This window comes from Malania oleifera, chromosome 1, assembly GCF_029873635.1.
Source record: "Malania oleifera isolate guangnan ecotype guangnan chromosome 1, ASM2987363v1, whole genome shotgun sequence".
Taxonomy (NCBI): domain Eukaryota; kingdom Viridiplantae; phylum Streptophyta; class Magnoliopsida; order Santalales; family Ximeniaceae; genus Malania; species Malania oleifera.
In genome coordinates, this window is record NC_080417.1 from 147,281,804 (window position 1) to 147,300,229 (window position 18,426).

Consider the following 18,426-nt stretch of genomic DNA (forward strand, 5'->3'; position numbering starts at 1 on the left):
TTCTGAGGACCAATTGTATTGTGAGTACGGTACCATTGCTAGTGATTGTTTGGCCAGGTACACCCACACTGCAGTGGAAGTGCAGGGGGTTTCAGCCGATTGACCCGCGTAGAGTTGTTGTACCTTCTCTGGGGTCCGGACTAGGAAGTGATAAGGCAATCAAACCTGCAACTGAGCTTGCAGATGCCTGCAGACGTACTTGTAGATGGTTACTTTAAGTTAGTTTGGGTTGATCACCCAAGTTAAGTCCAGCCTTCGGGCTGTACAACCCGTCATGGGGATTAATCATGTTGTTAGTCCCAAAGAGTGTCTTTTACGCATATATGTTGATTTATGTAAATGGTGTTATTTATTTATTGAACTAATTTATACTGTGAAAATGAAGGGGTATTTTCAACTGTATAGGTGTGAGTATAAATTACAAATGCTATTTTGGTTAAATGGAGAAATGGTTGTTTTCTGATTCTACTAAAACTTGTGTTGACCACATTCTAATATTAACTTAATCTGTCTTACTAAGAAGTGTCTCAATTGAATATACAAATCATCTATTTCAGGGCCATATCGAGATCTAGCTTAGCGAGCTCCGAGGTAGGGTGATAACTAGTTTTTGTGAGTGTCTATAAAAACTCTAATGTATTTAAGTTATGACTGATGTTCTTGGATATGCAATATAGTTGTATGAAATGAGATATTTCACTCTAATTTTCTGGTCGTAATATGGATATTGGGAGACCTCTGTGTTATGATGGTAATTTAGAACTCTAGTAATGTATTTGGAAGATGTTTCATTTATTTCCGCTGCTTTTATATAATGAATATGGTATCACAAATACAGATGTTACTAAAGTAGCATCCCAAGCCCCACGTAGCGGGTCGGGGCGTTACAGAAAGGAAAAGGAAATATCAAGGAATCCATATTTTCATGTTTGTTTATCAAGAAAATTGAGAAAGAAAATAAAATATATATATATCAAATCTATAAACAAAAAATTGATTTTACACATAATTGATATTTAATTTTTCCTAATTTCTAGTCGTATTAAAACAAACTTTTATTTTTTATTTTATATGAGAAAAATATAAGGAAAAATAAATTTCCTTCTTATTTTCCTTTTCTTTCCTTTTATCAAACAAAATCCTTGATCTAAATAGACCCCTAATTGGTCTGAAATTTTTATCAAGCACTAAATGACGAAAAATTGTTTTTAGTTGAATTTACCATTTGCATACACAAGTGTGATAGCGTCTTTGGATTGAACAAAAGGCAATCAGAATTTCAATTATTTTTAACCACTGGTTTGCCATGGATTAGGAGCCCATATTTTAGAATTTTTATATTTGCTTTGAGGATTTCTTTGGCTTGGCTAAACTGTTTTTGGTTAGACTTGCTCCACACTTAACCTTATTTTGCTTTGATGTTTTTTCCTTTATTGTTTTTCCTTTTCCCTTTTTTCTTTGTCATTTGGGCCCCTTGCCTTCCATTTGCAGCATCCCTAGCTAATAGGAAAGGCTTAGTAGGGGAACGAAGTCCCCTCGTAGTGTGGTACAATATTTTGAGCTACGCAAATTTTATTAGTATGTTGTTGTATGTGGATATTTAGGCGTTTTCAATTTGTGGACTGCATATACTTGTAGCCAAGGGTTGAAACCCTAACGTGGTTATGGTATAGTAGAAATTTCACTTGAGCTCTATAGATCATGTAGGAGTAGGCAAATTTTAATCATCTTCTTGAAACTAGAATGAAAAGGTTGACATCGTAAAGTATCTAACCATGCAAAAAGGTGGTGATGGCGGTGCTATGGTGGAAACAATGCTGGTGTTGCTAGGTTGCTAGAGTTAAAGGTGGCGGCAGTCTGTTAGATGAAAACATGATGTAGAAGGGGACTAAAACATTATGTATTTTTGTTCTCTATCCTGCGTAAGAGCTAATAATGATGCAAGTATATCTTTTGGCTGCTTCTTGTTTGTCTTGAGTGACCCTTTGAGACTTTCTTGTGGTTATTTACCCACCACATGCAACCAAAGTACTCTATTTGAGCAAGGGTGAAAATAACTAAACATTTAGGGATGGGTTATTTTTTCTTTACATTCAAATGTGATGGTGAGATTGCCTATCCTAGTGTCACGGTCTGACTATTTTCACACCATTGTGAAATGGTCGTGCGGTGCTAGTTAAAACACTCTTATTTAACTAGCTAACTTATCGTTTACCAATATTCATCCATGAAATACTTTCATTAGCATTCAATCAAATGACAGCGGAAACAGTAAGCATTCATGAAAGTAGTGGCAAGCAAACAGTAAACATTGAATTTATGCAATTCATTAACAACACCTCCATTGAGAATGTGTGTTTAGCGAGAGAGGCAGGTAGGCTAAACACGTTGACAATAGCTAGTGAGTTTTATAATGATTGATGAACACTCAACCTCCCCTAAAGAGCTTTCTAAGTCATTCCCACTCTAACACTAGGAAACATCAAAGTGACCGAGCAGTCATACTGCCTTATTATTTGGCATACAAAGACACTACTAGCAAAAAATAATCCTACACTAGTATTTACATGATGGAAACCCATCCCAAGCACATGAGACAAACGGTCACAGGCAAACATAATGTCCTGAACATGCTTAACTCATGACACCCTACATGATGTGTGTGCAATATTCAACCCATGTCTCCCTTTTGAAGAGAAAAACTCTCACTTGAAATTTTTGTATACATTCTTTCACTCCTTTCTGTCTTCAGGAGAAGAATTATATATTCTGCCTCTTCTTTTCATCATTTTTCCCTTCCCTCAAAATTTTCTTCCAGACTAAACAAATGGATTACTAATGAAATTGCAGTAGGTGAACCTTTTCGCTTGAGTCAACAAGAGCATGGATAAGGGTGTTTCTTTCATTCAAAACTATTATAAGCCAAATACAGATTATATAAGCATGCTTGATGCTATTAAAATTTTATTCCTCGACATCTAAATTGTTTAATCATGAGACTTTGGTATTGGATTTTTTTTGTTCAAATCTTAGAAGGGGATGCCAAAGGAGGACTGTCGTATTAGTGACAATGTTTTTTTTTTTGGTTCTTTCAGTGGCTTCAATTTGTGCTTAATGTACTTCCAGAATAAGTCAAAGACCTAATGTTTAGGGGCCAAAGCATGGGGTTGCTTAATGCATTTAATGCAAAGCGAGAGTTTTCATTTGTGTTGATAGGATTGTATTGTAGCCTTGGAGGCTGGTCACAGATGTCTGATGGAATACGCAAAGAAACCCTTTCATATAATATTCCACTTCCTTCTCATGCTACCTTAACATTGGAACATTTTATAGTTTTGATGTGACTCACACTGACTTAAAAGGGTGGAGTCCCATCAGAGGCCTTAAAAGATTGATAGCTTTGGAAAAAAAAAAAAATTTTTTTTTATTTTTTTTGATATTTTAAAAATCTCATTACTGTCTTTAATTTTTTCAAAAATATCAAAGACATTTCAATATATTTATTAAAAAAAGTAAACTTTTTTCTTAAAAAACTTGTCTTTAAAAAAAAATATATATATATATATATAAAATGATATTTGTGCTTTTTTGACAAATTTAATATTCATAAAATTCTTTAAAATTTAGAAGCAGTTTTTGAAATTTTTAGAAGTTAAAAAAAACTCAAATGTTTTTTTTTTTAAATCAAAATTTTTTGCATTCTTGCGCGTCTCCTCAATAAAAAAGCACTTCCATGATTCCATCTTCGATTCTCCGGGGGGAGGGAAAGAAGAAAAGGCCAAAAAAAGGGTAAGGCTCAAATAAACGGCGTCGTTTCACGTACTGTCGAATGCTGCCGAGGTCATGGTTCAGTAGAGAGAAGGGGGAGAGAGAGATAGAGAACAGATCCCATTCCATTCCATTCTCCCCCGCTCCTTCTCTCCCTCCCTCTCCCCGCAGTGCTTCAGCTTCTCATATCCTCAGCCATGAGGCTTCCTCCTTCTTCCTTTCTCTTCTCATCCCACAGTTGCATCACCTTCCTCATCGTTTCAATTCTGCTCTCACCGCACGCGATCGCTTTACAAGCGCCGTTCTACCTGCAAGATGTGCTTCCGCTGTTGCCTCACCAAGTGTCGTGGCCGCTGCTCAACTCCCTCCGCGGCGCAGTTGATATTTTGCCCACTTTCGTTGGCGCCGCTTCGTCCCCCGACGACTCCTTGGAGTGGAAGGGGGCTTGCTTTTATGAGAACAGAGCGTGGATGGAGTTCCACAACAAAAGTGGCAGTGAGTTTGGCGGAGGGACTCTTCATATTAAGGTTACAAGCTTGTCCTGCTTGACTCATATTTTTCTGGGTATCTTGAAATTTGCTTGAATTTGTGGAGTATTAGAGAATTTGGCATCTGGGTATTGGTGGGTACGTTGAAGTGGACTTGAAATACTTGGGAATCTGGTACATGGGCATTGCCTTACTGGTGGATGTCTTGAAATTTACTTGGATTTATTGTTATTTGAGAATTGCTAATCTGCATGTTGGTGTTATCGAGTCCCACGGAACTTCACTTCTTCGGTCAGGCACTTATGTGGGCTTTTTTTTCATTGTTGGTTTGATATTTTTTGGTGAAAGACGTGCTTGCGTTAATGTGTTGTGTTTTATTTTCGGTTACGGGGTTTGAATTTTTAAGAATACTGGATTACTGTGTATAGAAAGACTTAAAATGAGGAATTATTTCTTCAAGTTGGATTTGAATCGACACCCTTAAAAGTGAAAAATATGCTTTGATGTGGATTTCAATGATGTGGTTCCTAGACCACTTTAATAATGGGTCTAGACATTAATATGACATTGTCTATTGATGGGTTCTAAATGACAAGTGGAGGAACGGTTCCATCTAGGTGTGTATAGAAGTTCTATGTATTTGGGTGATGTTCAAGGTTAGTAGTCGAACATAACGCTTTCTATTACTTCTTTTGGTGGGCTCTTAGATACACAATTAATCAGTGGTCCCGATTTTCATAGTTTTGGAGTCCTGGGTATCTTCATTTTTTGGTGGATTTCTAGCATGGATAATATTTTCTGTAGTTTCTTGCTGTTTTAGTCAATTTTGTAGAATTCTGGAGTAATGCTTAGTGGGTGGTATCGTATTTGGATATTATAGAGTTTCTTTTATATTTTATTTTTATTGGTTGTTTAGGTTTTTGATGGTAACATTACAGAGTGCAGGTAAGGATGATACCTTTATATGGTTAATGTCCAAATAAAGGGAAAAAAAAAAGAAGAAGAGGTGGTTAGGAGTTCCATAGAAATTTTTATGCTTATAATTTTACTCAAACCATTTGGTGTGCCTATGCAACAGGATGTGATAGTTACAGCTCTAATGGGCTTTGAAATTTTTTGATTTATGTTCAAGTTGTTTCACTATTATCTACCCAGAAAATGAAAAAAAAAAAAATCTTATGCTCGAGTCTTGAGAGCAGCACGTTTGTGTTAAAATGTCTACCGGTAGGACTCTGTCCAGCTTAGCCCTTTGAAGACCATGCTTGGTGGGACTAACACTGGCTTATGGCATGCTGCCATGCTGTCTCACCCTACACCTGAAAATTTTATGTTGTTAGTTTGTTTCGATATTGGGTGTTGAAAAATTTAAGAGTCACTCTTAATGCTTGAGCTTGATCTGTCATTAGATTCTTGCATAAGTGTTACAGTTTTTCATATTGCTGATAGAAGAATAATTTTTTTTAGTTTTTAAGCTCATCATTATTTTTTTGAGCTCATGATTATATGAATGACTTCAAAATTACCACTTTTCTTATCTAGGTTAGCAAGGCTCATAGTTGGACATGTATGGATCTTTATGTCTTCGCAACTCCATACCGTGTGACATGGGACTACTATTTTTTGGGTCGAGAGCATACCCTTGATTTCAAAGAATGGCAAGGAAAAGCTGAGCTTGAATATGTGAGTTTCCACTTTTGATTACTCCACATTGATTACCTCTAATTGATTTTGAAGCTTACATTTCAAATATTTGAACTCTATGGAATCAGGTGAAGAGCAGGGGGGTTTCTATATTCCTCATGGAAGCAGGGATGCTGGGAACTCTTCAAGCACTCTGGGATGTTTTCCCCTTATTTACAAATACAGGATGGGGTGAGAATGCAAACATTGGGTTCCTCAAGAAACATATGGGAGCTTCCTTTCAACAACGTCCCCAACCATGGGTTACAAATATCAGTGTTGATGATATCCATTCTGGAGATTTCCTTGCAATATCTAAAATTCGTGGGAGGTGGGGTGGTTTTGAGACACTAGAGAAGTGGGTTAGTGGAGCTTATGCTGGTCATACTGCTGTCTGCTTAAGGGACTCTGAGGGGAAGTTATGGGTTGGTGAATCTGGACATGAAAATGATGAGGTTAGACATAGAAATTCTTTTTTCCTTATTAAACATAGCCAATCTATGCCATCTCTTTTGGCATTTTTCTCCTTTTTATATTACTAGAAAGTATGTTTCTCATTTTTATTTGTTGGGAGGCACCAACTTAGAGCCTCTTTGGTATTGTGGCTGCTTCAAATTTTTTTTTTTTATTTAAAAAAAAAAAACAATGATAGAACACAACACACTGCTTTAAAGGAGCGAAAATGGCTCTAGAAATAGTCTCTGACGCATTCAGAGGTTCTCATTTTGGTTTTGCATCTATATGTTCAAATCCTTTGACATTGTCCCCTTTGCGCCTTTGTTGGGCATTCCTTTGCCTTGTTAGATACACAATAATGGTATTTTTATCTTCAGTTCTTAGAAAACTTGAAAGTATTTGCATTTTTTCTTGCTATTGTCTGATAAGGGAGTTCAAAGATGCAATTAGAAATGACTTTATTTATGAAAAGATATTTTATTGTTTTTTCAATGGTTTATTTTACAGTAGAAGATACTGAAGGCTGGATTCCAGTTGTGGCAAGTGCTCATCATGCCAACGTAGGATTGAAATCTTGAGAACAAGGTTTTAAATCGTGGTAGCGGGTAGCGTAATGTAACGGTAACGGGTGTAGCAGGATGTGGGAGTTGTGGATGTTACATAACGGGAAGTGGGTGTAACAACCATGAATTCTTGTCAAACATACACAACCTTATGGCATATTAGTGTATTTGATCGTTTTAAGCTTTTAACTCTTTTTAGAAAGAGTGTTAGTATATTTTGGATCCTTTAGCTCAACTAAGTAAGTTGTTTGGTGAGGATAAGAAATTTAAATTTGTTTTAAACCATCATTGACGGGAAAATTACTTGTGCGTGCGGGTGTGTGTATTTATACTTTTTCATTATTCTTATGTGTGATAAATTAATAAATAAAACAATACACATTGTACACTCTATTAATCTATTAGTCACGTAAGACATACGAATGATACTTAACCAGGAAAGAAAATAAGTGAAGTTGAAAAGTATAGAGCATAAATATCAAATTGCTAATATTATTAAAAAAATGTTTTCTTAATTAGTATTATCAAATTGTTAATTAATGTATATATTGTGAGTATTTAAAAAATAGTAAATTTTGTATCATTATCATCTTCATTATAACTTTTTCCCCCTCTCTCAACACAATATATTGAGAATGATTTATGATAGGGGAAAAAACAAAAGTGAGAAGGGGAAAAAATAATTTTTTGACTGTAACAGTGCTGTAGTGGTTACGTAATAGCCATAGCAGCCAAGGTTGTTAGAATTGGGATTCTAAGTGGGATCGTTGGAGGGGTCTGCAGGATCGAATCGTAGAATTGGATTGAGAATCGTAAGATTCTACTTTCAATGTGAAATAAATATTAAAAAATTATATATATATGGAACTTTATGACAAGTCTTGAGACTAAAAACTTGGTTAGTAACTTAGTAACTATAAGAAGTTAAAAATAAAATGAAAAGTTCAAACAATAAAAAGAATAAAAAAGAAAAAAGAGCAAGAAAAGGAGAAAAAAGAGGAGAAAAACAGTGCTCACTACTGAGTCTTTTCAGGAAGCAAAAAATTTATTTCAAAGCATACCTCTGCAGCTCTGCTGGGCCAGCTGGCTTGGCTCCTTTCTTGGCTGCTGCTGATCAAACAAGAACTCTGTGTTGAAGAGGGCTGTTGTGTTCTTGTCAAACACCAAAGAAGGGAGAGGACTGAGGACTGAGGACTGAGGACTGAGTTTTTGTTGAACCCCAGGAACTCTGGCTGTTGAATGCCAAAAAACTGTTGATCAAACAGCAAGACTGCTAGCTTCTGCTGATCAAACACCAGTCACCAGATGGAGGGCTCTTTGGTTGTCGAACAGGAGAGAAATTCAGGTGCAGGGTTGCTGAATTTCAATGAGGAGTAGAGGACTGAGGTGCTGAACTCCAGGGAAATCAAGTGCAGATTCTGCTGAATCTGTTTGCTGATGGGAGGCTGGGAGCCATTTTTCCCCAGTTTTAAAAGACTTTGGAGTTGGACCAAACAAAAACGTTTTGGGGCCTTTGGGCGAATAAAAACATGTATTGGGCCACATTATTGAAGCCCAAAAAAGAAAAAAAATCCCAATCCAGGTAACAGAGTAGGATCTGTACAATTTTATTTTTGATTCTACGATTCTATCGATTCTTTTACGATTCTACCGATTCTTTTACGATTCTACCATGATTCTACTTGATTCTGATTTTTGTTGCGACTTGGATCGTTTGGGCGAATCTGGATAGTAGAATCGTAAAATCCTGCGATCTAGATTGCAATTTTAATAACCATGATAGCAGCCTTTATCTAACAGTCGTGGTCCGTAACGGCCGCTATGGCTGTGATTTTTCTTTCTACTAATTTCATGGTGTGTGATGGTATGGAACCCAAAAAACTGTGTCACGTAACAGTTGCAGCCGTTTAAAACCATTCTGGAGAGCCATCCCCTCTAGTATATGGGGGTAAGGCTGCTCACCATCCGCACTCCCTGGATCCTGGTCTGAGCCGGAGCCTTGGGCACTGGACCAACCTTATTATGTATGATAAGACGGACAATAAAACAAGCATCTTGCATACCTAATCATGTCCACAGTTGAGCACCTTCAGAGATTGATATATCATATTAAGAGGCATATATTTCCAAGTACTTCTGATTGATGCTTTTGTATTTGTCTCATCTTGCATTTGAAATGCTTGTGCATCACATCTAGTTGCAAGTTTGATTTACACCTAATCAAAATGTTTAAATATAAGTTTCAATTTCTGGGGTATATGGTACTATGGAGGTAAACCATACACCTTTCTAATTGTGGTTATAGAGTATCTTTTTTTTTTTTAAATAATTTTTATTATTTATGTGCATGTGCATGCACATTTTGATTAGATACTCCTTTTGTGGCCTTCCAAGGATACCAATTTTCATGGGTTATTCTTGAATTGTTTTTTTTTTTTTAATTATTATTGTGTGGGCCACAATGCTTTAGTAGTTGTTTCTTGACCAACCAAAAACAACACCGTGCATCTTTTGTACGCCTGATTTAGGACAGGCAACGACAATTTGGTTAGATAGGTTTGAGCCAATTTGCAGGCCCCTTCCCAAAGGACAAGAAGCACAATCAAGTTCACTTTAGTGATTAGATGATTAATTATTTTTATCTTTTGGGATTATTTTAAGTATGGAGTTTTAGAGATTTTAAATATAAGGGCTTAGTTGGAACTTTTGTGTTTCTTATATTTCATATTAATAATCATGACGTAATGGGGTTTGGTAGGCTTGAGATTAATAAACTTGATTTGAGCATGCTTTCCCTAGCCCATTCTTCCTCTTTTCCTCACCTCCACCTACTCTGTGGCCAATCCCCATCATTTGGTATCAGAGCTGAAAGTTCCCCTCTTATTCCCCCACGCTCCCTCCATTAAAAAAGAGAAAAAAAATAAAACCAAAATTCTAAACCAGAATAGAGCATTCACTCGACTACAACCGGTTGATTGCTTGTGGTCTTTCTTTACCATTGCTAACTTCGTCTTTGTTGCCCTCAAGATCACTGTTCAACTACTGTTTGCCTTTGGTATTTGCAATTGCTAGTTGCCACCATCATTGCCAGGACAGAACCAGATGAAACGTCAATTCCCTTGCACCCCAGCATTTCTTGCTCAAGCCATCTCATCAGCTTTTGTCACCCTTCATTAATCTGCATTTATGATCCACCTGCAGAGTTGCTGGGACACATTGTTTAACCCACTGGCTGCACATGCCGAGGCAAACCCTAGCCCGCTCCTCTTTATTTTTTTTTTATTCTTGTTTGAAGAGGTAATAATGCTGGACCTTAGGGTCCATTCTAGACCTGAGCTAAACCCTTTATTCCAATAAAGAATGAGTCCACTGAAACTATAGTTGTCAAATCAAGATTTGAATTGTGAATCAAAATTCCAATTTTGGGAATCAAGAATCAAATATCAAATCGAGTCGTAAGATTCTGTACAATTTCCAAAGTCAATTCTAAATGATGTGCACATATTGATATACAAACAAGCAAAATGGTAAACTACATTTAAATTTTGAAATTAAAAAAACCATGTTTCATGTGTATACTTTCCCTAAGCAAATGAAAACTAAGAGAAAGAGTCGAGAAATATTAATAAAAAAATGAACTTTGAGCTGTTTAAGGGAAGGAATCAAGAAAAAATAATATAAAATTGAACTTTTGGCGTTTATCAACAATTTAAAAAAAATAATATTTCGTGTATATTCTTTCACAAGCTAAGTATTATGATAATAACTTAACAAACTACCACAAAAACCAACTCTTGAATCTTAACAACACAATGAAACATGAATACCACCTCAGCCAGTGAGTGTTCTTTCCCTTCTTCTTAATAACAGAATAGTATACTCCTGGAGTGAAGAATGGTTTTGTGAAGGCAATATAACATGTGAAGTTCTATTTCTTCTCTTTTTTAGCACAAAACTAACATAGACAAGGAATGGAAGGTAAACTGTAAAAACAAAAGCAAGAAAGAAGAAAGAAATATCGTTTTGGCGGGTTTTAAACTGGCCAGGTTTGTTAGGATATGATAGGTATAGAATCGTGTGAATTGATAGATTCGGATAGATTCATCAGGTGAATCGATATTTTCGGCAATGATTCAGTAGGTTTTAGATTCGCTAGTTAGATTTGAATCGATTTAGTGTGGAGTAGATACACATCATATGAATCGAATCGAGAATCGTAAGATTCTGACAACTATGACTGAAACTGAACAAACCAGAGCCAGCAAACCATACCAATCTGAATTGGGCTGGACTGGATTTGTGCTACTTTCTCATCTTTTTCTTCTTATTAATTTTCCTTTTTTCCTTTTGAATTCTCTTTTCTGTCAGAAGAAGATAGTACAGCTTGGTGCACAAAGTTCCCGCGTATACGGGGTTCAAAGAAGGGGTGGACCATGATGGGTTTATAGTATGCAGCCTTACCTTGAATTTTTGCAAGAGGTTGTCTCCATGCCTTTGAATCCATGACCGCATTATTATTATAAAAAAAAAAGGTAAATAAATGGTGCCCAAAATTGATGCTGAACTTTCTTTGGAGGTTAAGTCCCTAAACAACAGGTCCACTACATGGAAGAGATTATATCTATGAGCTCAAAACTATGATGCAAAAGATATCATTTCATCTTTCCAGCCAAGATCCTTGGCTCTCTATCTCATCAGGAAAGGGGTAGTACTACTGCCCCGCATGTTATTGCACCTAGAGGAGATCAATCCAATTTTAAATGTATTAGATTAGATGTTCCTGATATTCATGTGACAGTTCTCCTGACAAGTTTGAACATTGGATTTATTCATGGAAACCTGGATGTTGTATCTCACCAAGTCCAGCATTTCAAATTTTGGTGGCTCAAGCAGCAAGAAATATTCCGAAGATAACATTATGAGATGAAAGCATGTTATGGAGGACCAATAGTGTTCCTCCCAACTATCAACAATGCATTCATCGACATTTTTTTAGTGTGAAATAGGACAATCACATGACTGTCTCCTGCTACACGAGCAGATTTCATTACTTGGCCAGCAGATATGGAATGAAGAGAAGACATTATAATTGCTTATATTTGTGAGGATTTGAGCCTGGGATTGCCTCCAAATTTGCAGGGTGTCATCTTTATTAAGGCCTAATATACATTGTTGGCCCACAACCTAACAATGTAAGCTTTAGGTAAAGTGGTATTCTAACATGGAATCGGAGCTAGTTACCCAAAAGTCCTGGGTTCTAGTCTTCTTACCCACTTTTATTATTTGTTTGTTAAGAATTATCTAATTTCCTATAAAGGTGTTTATCATTTGTTTATCTCTACACGTGCTGCCACGATGCATGTGTGGGGGGAGTGTTAAAGCTTGATATACATTGTTGGCCCACAACCTAACAGCTTAAGCTTTTAGGTAAAGTGGTATTCTAACAGGCTCATTATAATTAACAATGCAATTCAGGTTGCAAATAAGGTGGAAGAGGGTAGTTGATGCTCCCTGAAGTGCCACTCAAGTGTCCTGTCTATGACAAACTGTTAACCAATTGGGTATGGATGTTTCAAAGTCACCCTTAAAGGGTGAAGATCCTGGTCATATGGTTTCTGAAGTTTCAGCCAGGATTTGTTGCTTCAAGTGCCAAGCCTTCAGTCGTGATGTCCTACTCATATCATGACACTTGCTGACAGAGAATATGAAGATAACACTTTAGCCAGAAGCTGGAACTGGTGTCAATTTAGTGATGAGAAGGTAATAATTCTGCCTATCCTACCTGTTTAGCACTTTGCCATATGCGGTCCTTCCTTAAAATTCATAAGTGCACCAGTATTTTCCAGAGTCAAGTAATCTGTTAGAAGTAGTTATGCTCTTTAATTATTGATGGTGGCAGTTGCACTAATGCAGTGTCAGAAGGAAGCCTCCTAGAAACTGCACTTGATGGTTAACTCCACCATCTCCTTTACAAGATAACTTGGGTCGACAATACCAGTCTGAGATTCTGAAGGTGAATTATCATTACTCACTTACCTTGTCACCTTCAAGATTGGATCGCTATTATGACGTTCTCCCTCAGTTCCTCTCAAAATTTGTTGCATTCTTTTAGGGTACCCATGAGAGGAACATCTTTCACAGTGCTTGGAAAAATTCTTATTCTCTCTCAATCAACAAGAATAAATACAAGCTGATGACTTGTTGGGAGCCTCCAATGGTGTAGCTGAAGCCCATTGACAGTGCTTTTCTTATGAAGCATGTGGGCTATTATTCTATTGATGGTAGTCTTGGTCCCTTTCCCGCCTCTGAGGTTGAGTTTTTTCTAAGCAGGGGAGAGTTGTTGTAGGACAATTGGTCATAACTTGGTTAGATAGGTCCGAGCCTATTTGGAGGCCCTGCCCCCAAGACAAAGAAGCATAATTGAGTTCACTCTAGTAATTAGATAATTGATTATATTTGTTATTTTGTTATTTGGGATTATTTTTTAGTTATGGAATCATAGGCATAAAGGTTTAGCCATCATTTTTGTATTTCTATTTTTTATTATAAATAATCATGATGTAATAGGGTTTTGTAGGCTTGAGACCAATATATTTGATTTGAGCATGCTTTCCCTCTCTTCATTTATTCCTCTTCTACTCTTTCTCCACGGCCGGTCCCCATCAATGTCTTTTGACTCCTCTTAGTTTTATTATAATTTACTTAGTAGAGACATTTTAATTTATGATGGAGAATTGGTCTGAAACTTTAGATTGAGCCTCATCAGAATGTTTTGAAGTTCTTTAGTATCACTGGAATATCTTGCCACAACGTGGATGTGCACATGTATATACACATTCTAAAGGCCTGAAGCCAAAGACAGCACTACTGAATTGCTGATGCAAATGCTTTCTGTGGCCTTTGTTTTTAAGACATGGACATAACTTAGAATAAATGTTTTTTATTTGGATACATTTGACAAATATAAAGTTTAATTCATTAAGCATTTATTTTATATGGGCATTTTTTGGGTTCATGCATGGGGCGAAAGCAACAAAAAGAAAAAAAAAAGGAATAATTGAATGGAGAAAAATTTTATCATATGACAATAATAATTGAAATAAAATCAATCTCAAACATTTGCTTCGCAATAGGCATTGTCATTTGTAGTTGTCAGTTGGATGTGTAGTCATTTGGGTTGAAAGGAGCTTTTTGCTTGGCAAGACTTATTTGGAAGGAAGACCAAAGAAAGTTTGTGGAGTTCATTCATCCTGCAGTTCAGAGAGAAACAAACCAAAGAGGTTTTTTTGACAAAGACTGATCATTTCAAGTTCTAAAGGAAAATTTGGTGAAAAAATCTTTACTTATGGGAAAAGTGTCTTTTATCTTTTCAGGTGTTTATTTTTAAAAATTAAACATTTGTCAGTAGTCTTGATGTATACATGAGTTGCCTCTCTTGGTATCCTTTCTTTAATGATACTCTTTTTCAATTGATCAAAAAGAAGTATTTTAATGATTTGTTATTGATTCAAAATGTGCTTTACTTTTTTGTTGTAGGGAGAAGATGTTATTGCTATGCTACCATGGGATGAGTGGTGGGATTTTGAGCTGACTAAAGACGATTCCAATCCTCATATAGCATTGCTTCCATTGCATCCTGACATGCGGGCCAAGTTCAATGAGACAGCTGCATGGGAGTATGCACAAAGCATGGCAGGGAAGCCGTATGGCTATCATAACCTGTTATTTAGCTGGATAGACACTTTAGATGGCAACTATCCACCCCCTCTGGATGCTAATCTGGTATTGTGTTCCCCTTTTCTGAACAGTTTTTCTTAAGGCAGGTTGACAATAACATGGATGATTTTATCAATATTTGGGTGTGGTGTGTATGTGGATAATAATTTTTTTCTCTCTTAATCTTGACCTTTCTCCACAATAATTTCTGTCATTGTGAAATAAGTGCATGGTTTGAAGCATTTTGGTGTTCATTCACACAATCATGGTGCAGCTTGTAAATTCACTTTTCTTTTTGGAAGCAAGCTTTGATTAATATCATACCATCCAACATATGAATTTGAGCTGATTTCTTAGTGAACTTAATTGATATTAAGAAAGGTCATCAAAATTTTGATTTCTTTATATATGCCACGAGCACTTCATTCATTCGCAACATGTAATTTACTTCAGCATCTAGTTGAGATGTCAGTGTACATTTGAAGCATGTAAGAACATTTGCAAGCCCATTCACATGGCTTGGTAAGTTATGGCCTTCTAAGCCATTCATATTAGGGGTATGTGGAAGGTACAGGTAGGAAAGTAACAGGCTAAAATTTATAATCAGTTTTGTTGCTTCCACCTTTCAGAAACTTAATCTCATGGTAGAGACATTAAAAAAATAAAAAAGGAAAAAATTCTATTGTTTAAATTTGAGCTAAAAACTTGCTTTGGAAAATCCATGTGGTATGCCAAACAGCTTGGAAGCAAAATCTGATGTAGTTATTACTAAGAAAATATCTAGAGCATTGGTATGATGAACTCAAATTTCAAAGGACAAAGCAAAATTTTTTATTTTGGCTCCAAATTGATTTGTTTGCCTTGTTAACACTGAAATTCAATCCTAAGACTATTATTCTCTAGACTTTTTCCTAACAACAACAACAACAAGCCTTAAGTCCCACTAGGTGGGGTCGGCTACATGAATTCTTTCCTGCTTCACTCGATCCAGAGCTTTTTCCTCTATTAGATTAAGGGTTGTTAAATTCTTCCTCACTACCTCATTTCAAGTTATTTTAGGTGTACCCCTATCCCTTTTTGTGGCAGAAATAATAACCAACTCACTCCACCTCACAAGTGCTCTACTAGGCTTGTGTTTAAAATGCACAAACCATCTAGGCTGCCCCTCCCTTATCTTGTTTTCAACCTATGCTATACCTAAATTACTGCATATATGCTGATTTCTTACTCTCTTTTTTTTCTTTTTAATGTTAAACCACTAATCCACCTTAGCATGCGTATCTCAGCAATTTTCATTTTTTGTACATGTTTCTTAGTTGCCCAACATTTTGAACCATAAAGCATAGCTGCCCTTATAGTCGTCTTATAAAACTTTCCTTTTAATTTTAAATATGACCATACATGATACAACACACCTAACGCACTCCTCCATTTTAATCAATCTGTCTTAATTCTATGTACTACATCTTCTTCAATTTCCCTTCAGCTTGCCTAAAGGGTAGAAATATCATATTGAGAATATGTTGGGGAAAACACAATTTCCAAGTGTTAGGATTTAGCACAGTATACAATCAAAGTGGATTTTGAAATTTCCATTTTGGAAGTTCCATAAAAACTGATAGCTCTTCAACTTGTAGCTCATCCTTGCTTCTCTTGTAAAAAGAAACAAAATATGAATTAAAAAAAAAAGACCTGGTAATCTTTTTTGTTGGAAAATTCAAATAACAATTTCATTTTAATTTTGATTATGCATGTTAAGATCTAGTTGTGCCTCTCTCTCTCTCTCTCTATGAACTAGAAGGGGCATAATAGATGTCATTGGCAAGTTCAACTAGCCGTATCAACCAAAATTTATATTATGTGTTACCATCTTGTGGGTGCCTCTTTGCCCCCCTTTTACTTGCATCTTTATGCACATTTTAAGGGGTTTTTTTCCTGCTTTTTTGTTGACTTACTGATTTTGATTGCTAGCTCTGCTGTAATACAGGTTGCCTCTGTTATGACAGTTTGGAATCAAATACAGCCTGCATATGCTGCTAACATGTGGAATGAAGCCTTGAACAAGCGACTTGGGACTCGGGTATTGTAACTATTCATTCCCTGTCTGTTTATCAAATGCTTTTTCTTACTGAAATATGGGTTGGACGGATGAGATCTTTTATTCTGACAGATGAATTTAGTTGTCAGTTTACATGCTCTTCCATTGTGAATTGCATCAAGAGCCACAGCACCTCCCTCCCCCCACCCCTCTCACACATACGCACACACCCAACTAGGTGATTGGATGGTGAAGCATCTGTCCTGTAGACCATATTTGGGTTCTGTACTGTTAATGGTCTAAGTAGTTTGTGGGCTTGAACACTTGATCTGAATGTCACCAAGCCATCAGAATTCTTCCGAGATGATCAATAGATAGCTGTTCGGCTTTAAAAAAAAAAAGAATCAAAATCAAATCATTTCCATAATCTCTTAATTCAATGTGAGATTTGAAGCAAGACCTTCAAGCTGCTTCTGTTTTCTCTATAGGGCCTTGATCTTTCAGATATTCTTGTGGAAACTGAGAAGCGTGGGTCATCTTTTGATGAGCTGCTGACAATTCCTGAGCAAGATGATTGGATTTACAGTGATGGGAAATCAACATCCTGTGTTGCTTTCATTCTTGCGATGTATAAGGCGGCCGGACTGTTTGATCCAATTGCTAGCTCTATTCAAGTTACAGAGTTCACGGTAAGTCTCTCAAGCATGCATAAATGAGAATCCATTAATTTTAAATTGAACAGCTGTGCAAAATCTAAATGATTTTGGGCCACTTGTCTGAAGACTTAAGTAATTTAAACTAAATGCAAATTTCTGTCTGGCCAATCTTCACTTTTAATCACAGTTTACACTATGCATTGAATAAATTTTATGAGCTCAAGAATGATCCCGATTTTAAGTTTAAAAATGAAATCTTTCAATGTGATTTGAAAATTTAGTGGAACTTACTGATTCCCAGTACATCTTACTGCTAAAATTGCAGATAAAAGATGCATACACTCTGAAGTTCTTTGAAAACAATTCGAGCCGCTTGCCAAAGTGGTGCAATGATGGTGACAATGTAAAGCTGCCTTTCTGTCAAATTCGAGGGAAGTATCGAATGGAACTACCGGGATACAACACCATGGATCCATACTCCCATATGAACGAAAGATGCCCTTCTCTGCCCCCTAAATACTACAGGCCAAATGGCTGCTGAAAGTATTTACTTTCCTTTTTCATTTTTTTTACCTGTTTTTTTGGGAGGGGTGAGGAGTTTGTGCATATCAATGGCTTACTCCTCTTGTACAGTGATAAGTTACTCGTGTATCTTGCTGTATGATGGTTGCAAATTTGCTATGCACAATATGCGTGGAAAGTGATTCTACTATTTGTTGTACAGTTAATTAACTGAATAGATTTGGAATATGCATGAGAAGTTCTAATGCTCTTAGCAATAAAAATGTGGTATGATTTTCCGCTTGTCCACTTTGGTACTTGAGATTGATTAGAGAATATCCCAAAATCTTACATTTAGAATCTCATTGCAAAGTGCGAACTTGGTCTTATAGGAGAAATGTCCTAGATTACCCCTTCAAATGTCATTGATGAATTTTTGACTCATTTGGTTTGATGAAATAGTTATTTATTGAATTAAAGAGGAAATATAATTTAAATTTTAAAAATTAAGAAAATAGTGATTTTATATATATATTTTTAATTATTTTATTCAACATGTA

At 36.2% G+C, this 18,426-nt stretch overlaps 1 protein-coding gene across 1 annotated transcript; it reads left to right on the plus strand.

The window, feature by feature from the left end:
• Nucleotides 1-3,743: 3,743 nt before the first annotated feature.
• LOC131163149 (uncharacterized) lies at nt 3,744-18,173 on the plus strand. The gene is made up of 7 exons (XM_058119881.1): nt 3,744-4,295; nt 5,796-5,936; nt 6,026-6,391; nt 14,492-14,737; nt 16,659-16,751; nt 17,198-17,398; nt 17,691-18,173. The coding sequence occupies exons 1-7, from the start codon at nt 3,966-3,968 to the stop codon at nt 17,904-17,906; spliced, it is 1,593 nt and encodes a 530-aa protein (XP_057975864.1). The 5' UTR covers nt 3,744-3,965; the 3' UTR covers nt 17,907-18,173.
• Nucleotides 18,174-18,426: the final 253 nt, after the last annotated feature.

What these genes read in the sequence shown, in the direction of transcription:
- LOC131163149 (XM_058119881.1), top strand. Translation starts at nt 3,966, where the DNA reads ATGAGGCTTCCTCCTTCTTCCTTTCTCTTCTCATCCCACAGTTGCATC. An exon ending in CTGGACATGAAAATGATGAG is followed by an intron (nt 6,392 to 14,491) that starts GTTAGACATAGA and finishes TTTTTGTTGTAG; the next exon opens with GGAGAAGATGTTATTGCTAT. An exon ending in ACAAGCGACTTGGGACTCGG is followed by an intron (nt 16,752 to 17,197) that starts GTATTGTAACTA and finishes TTTTCTCTATAG; the next exon opens with GGCCTTGATCTTTCAGATAT.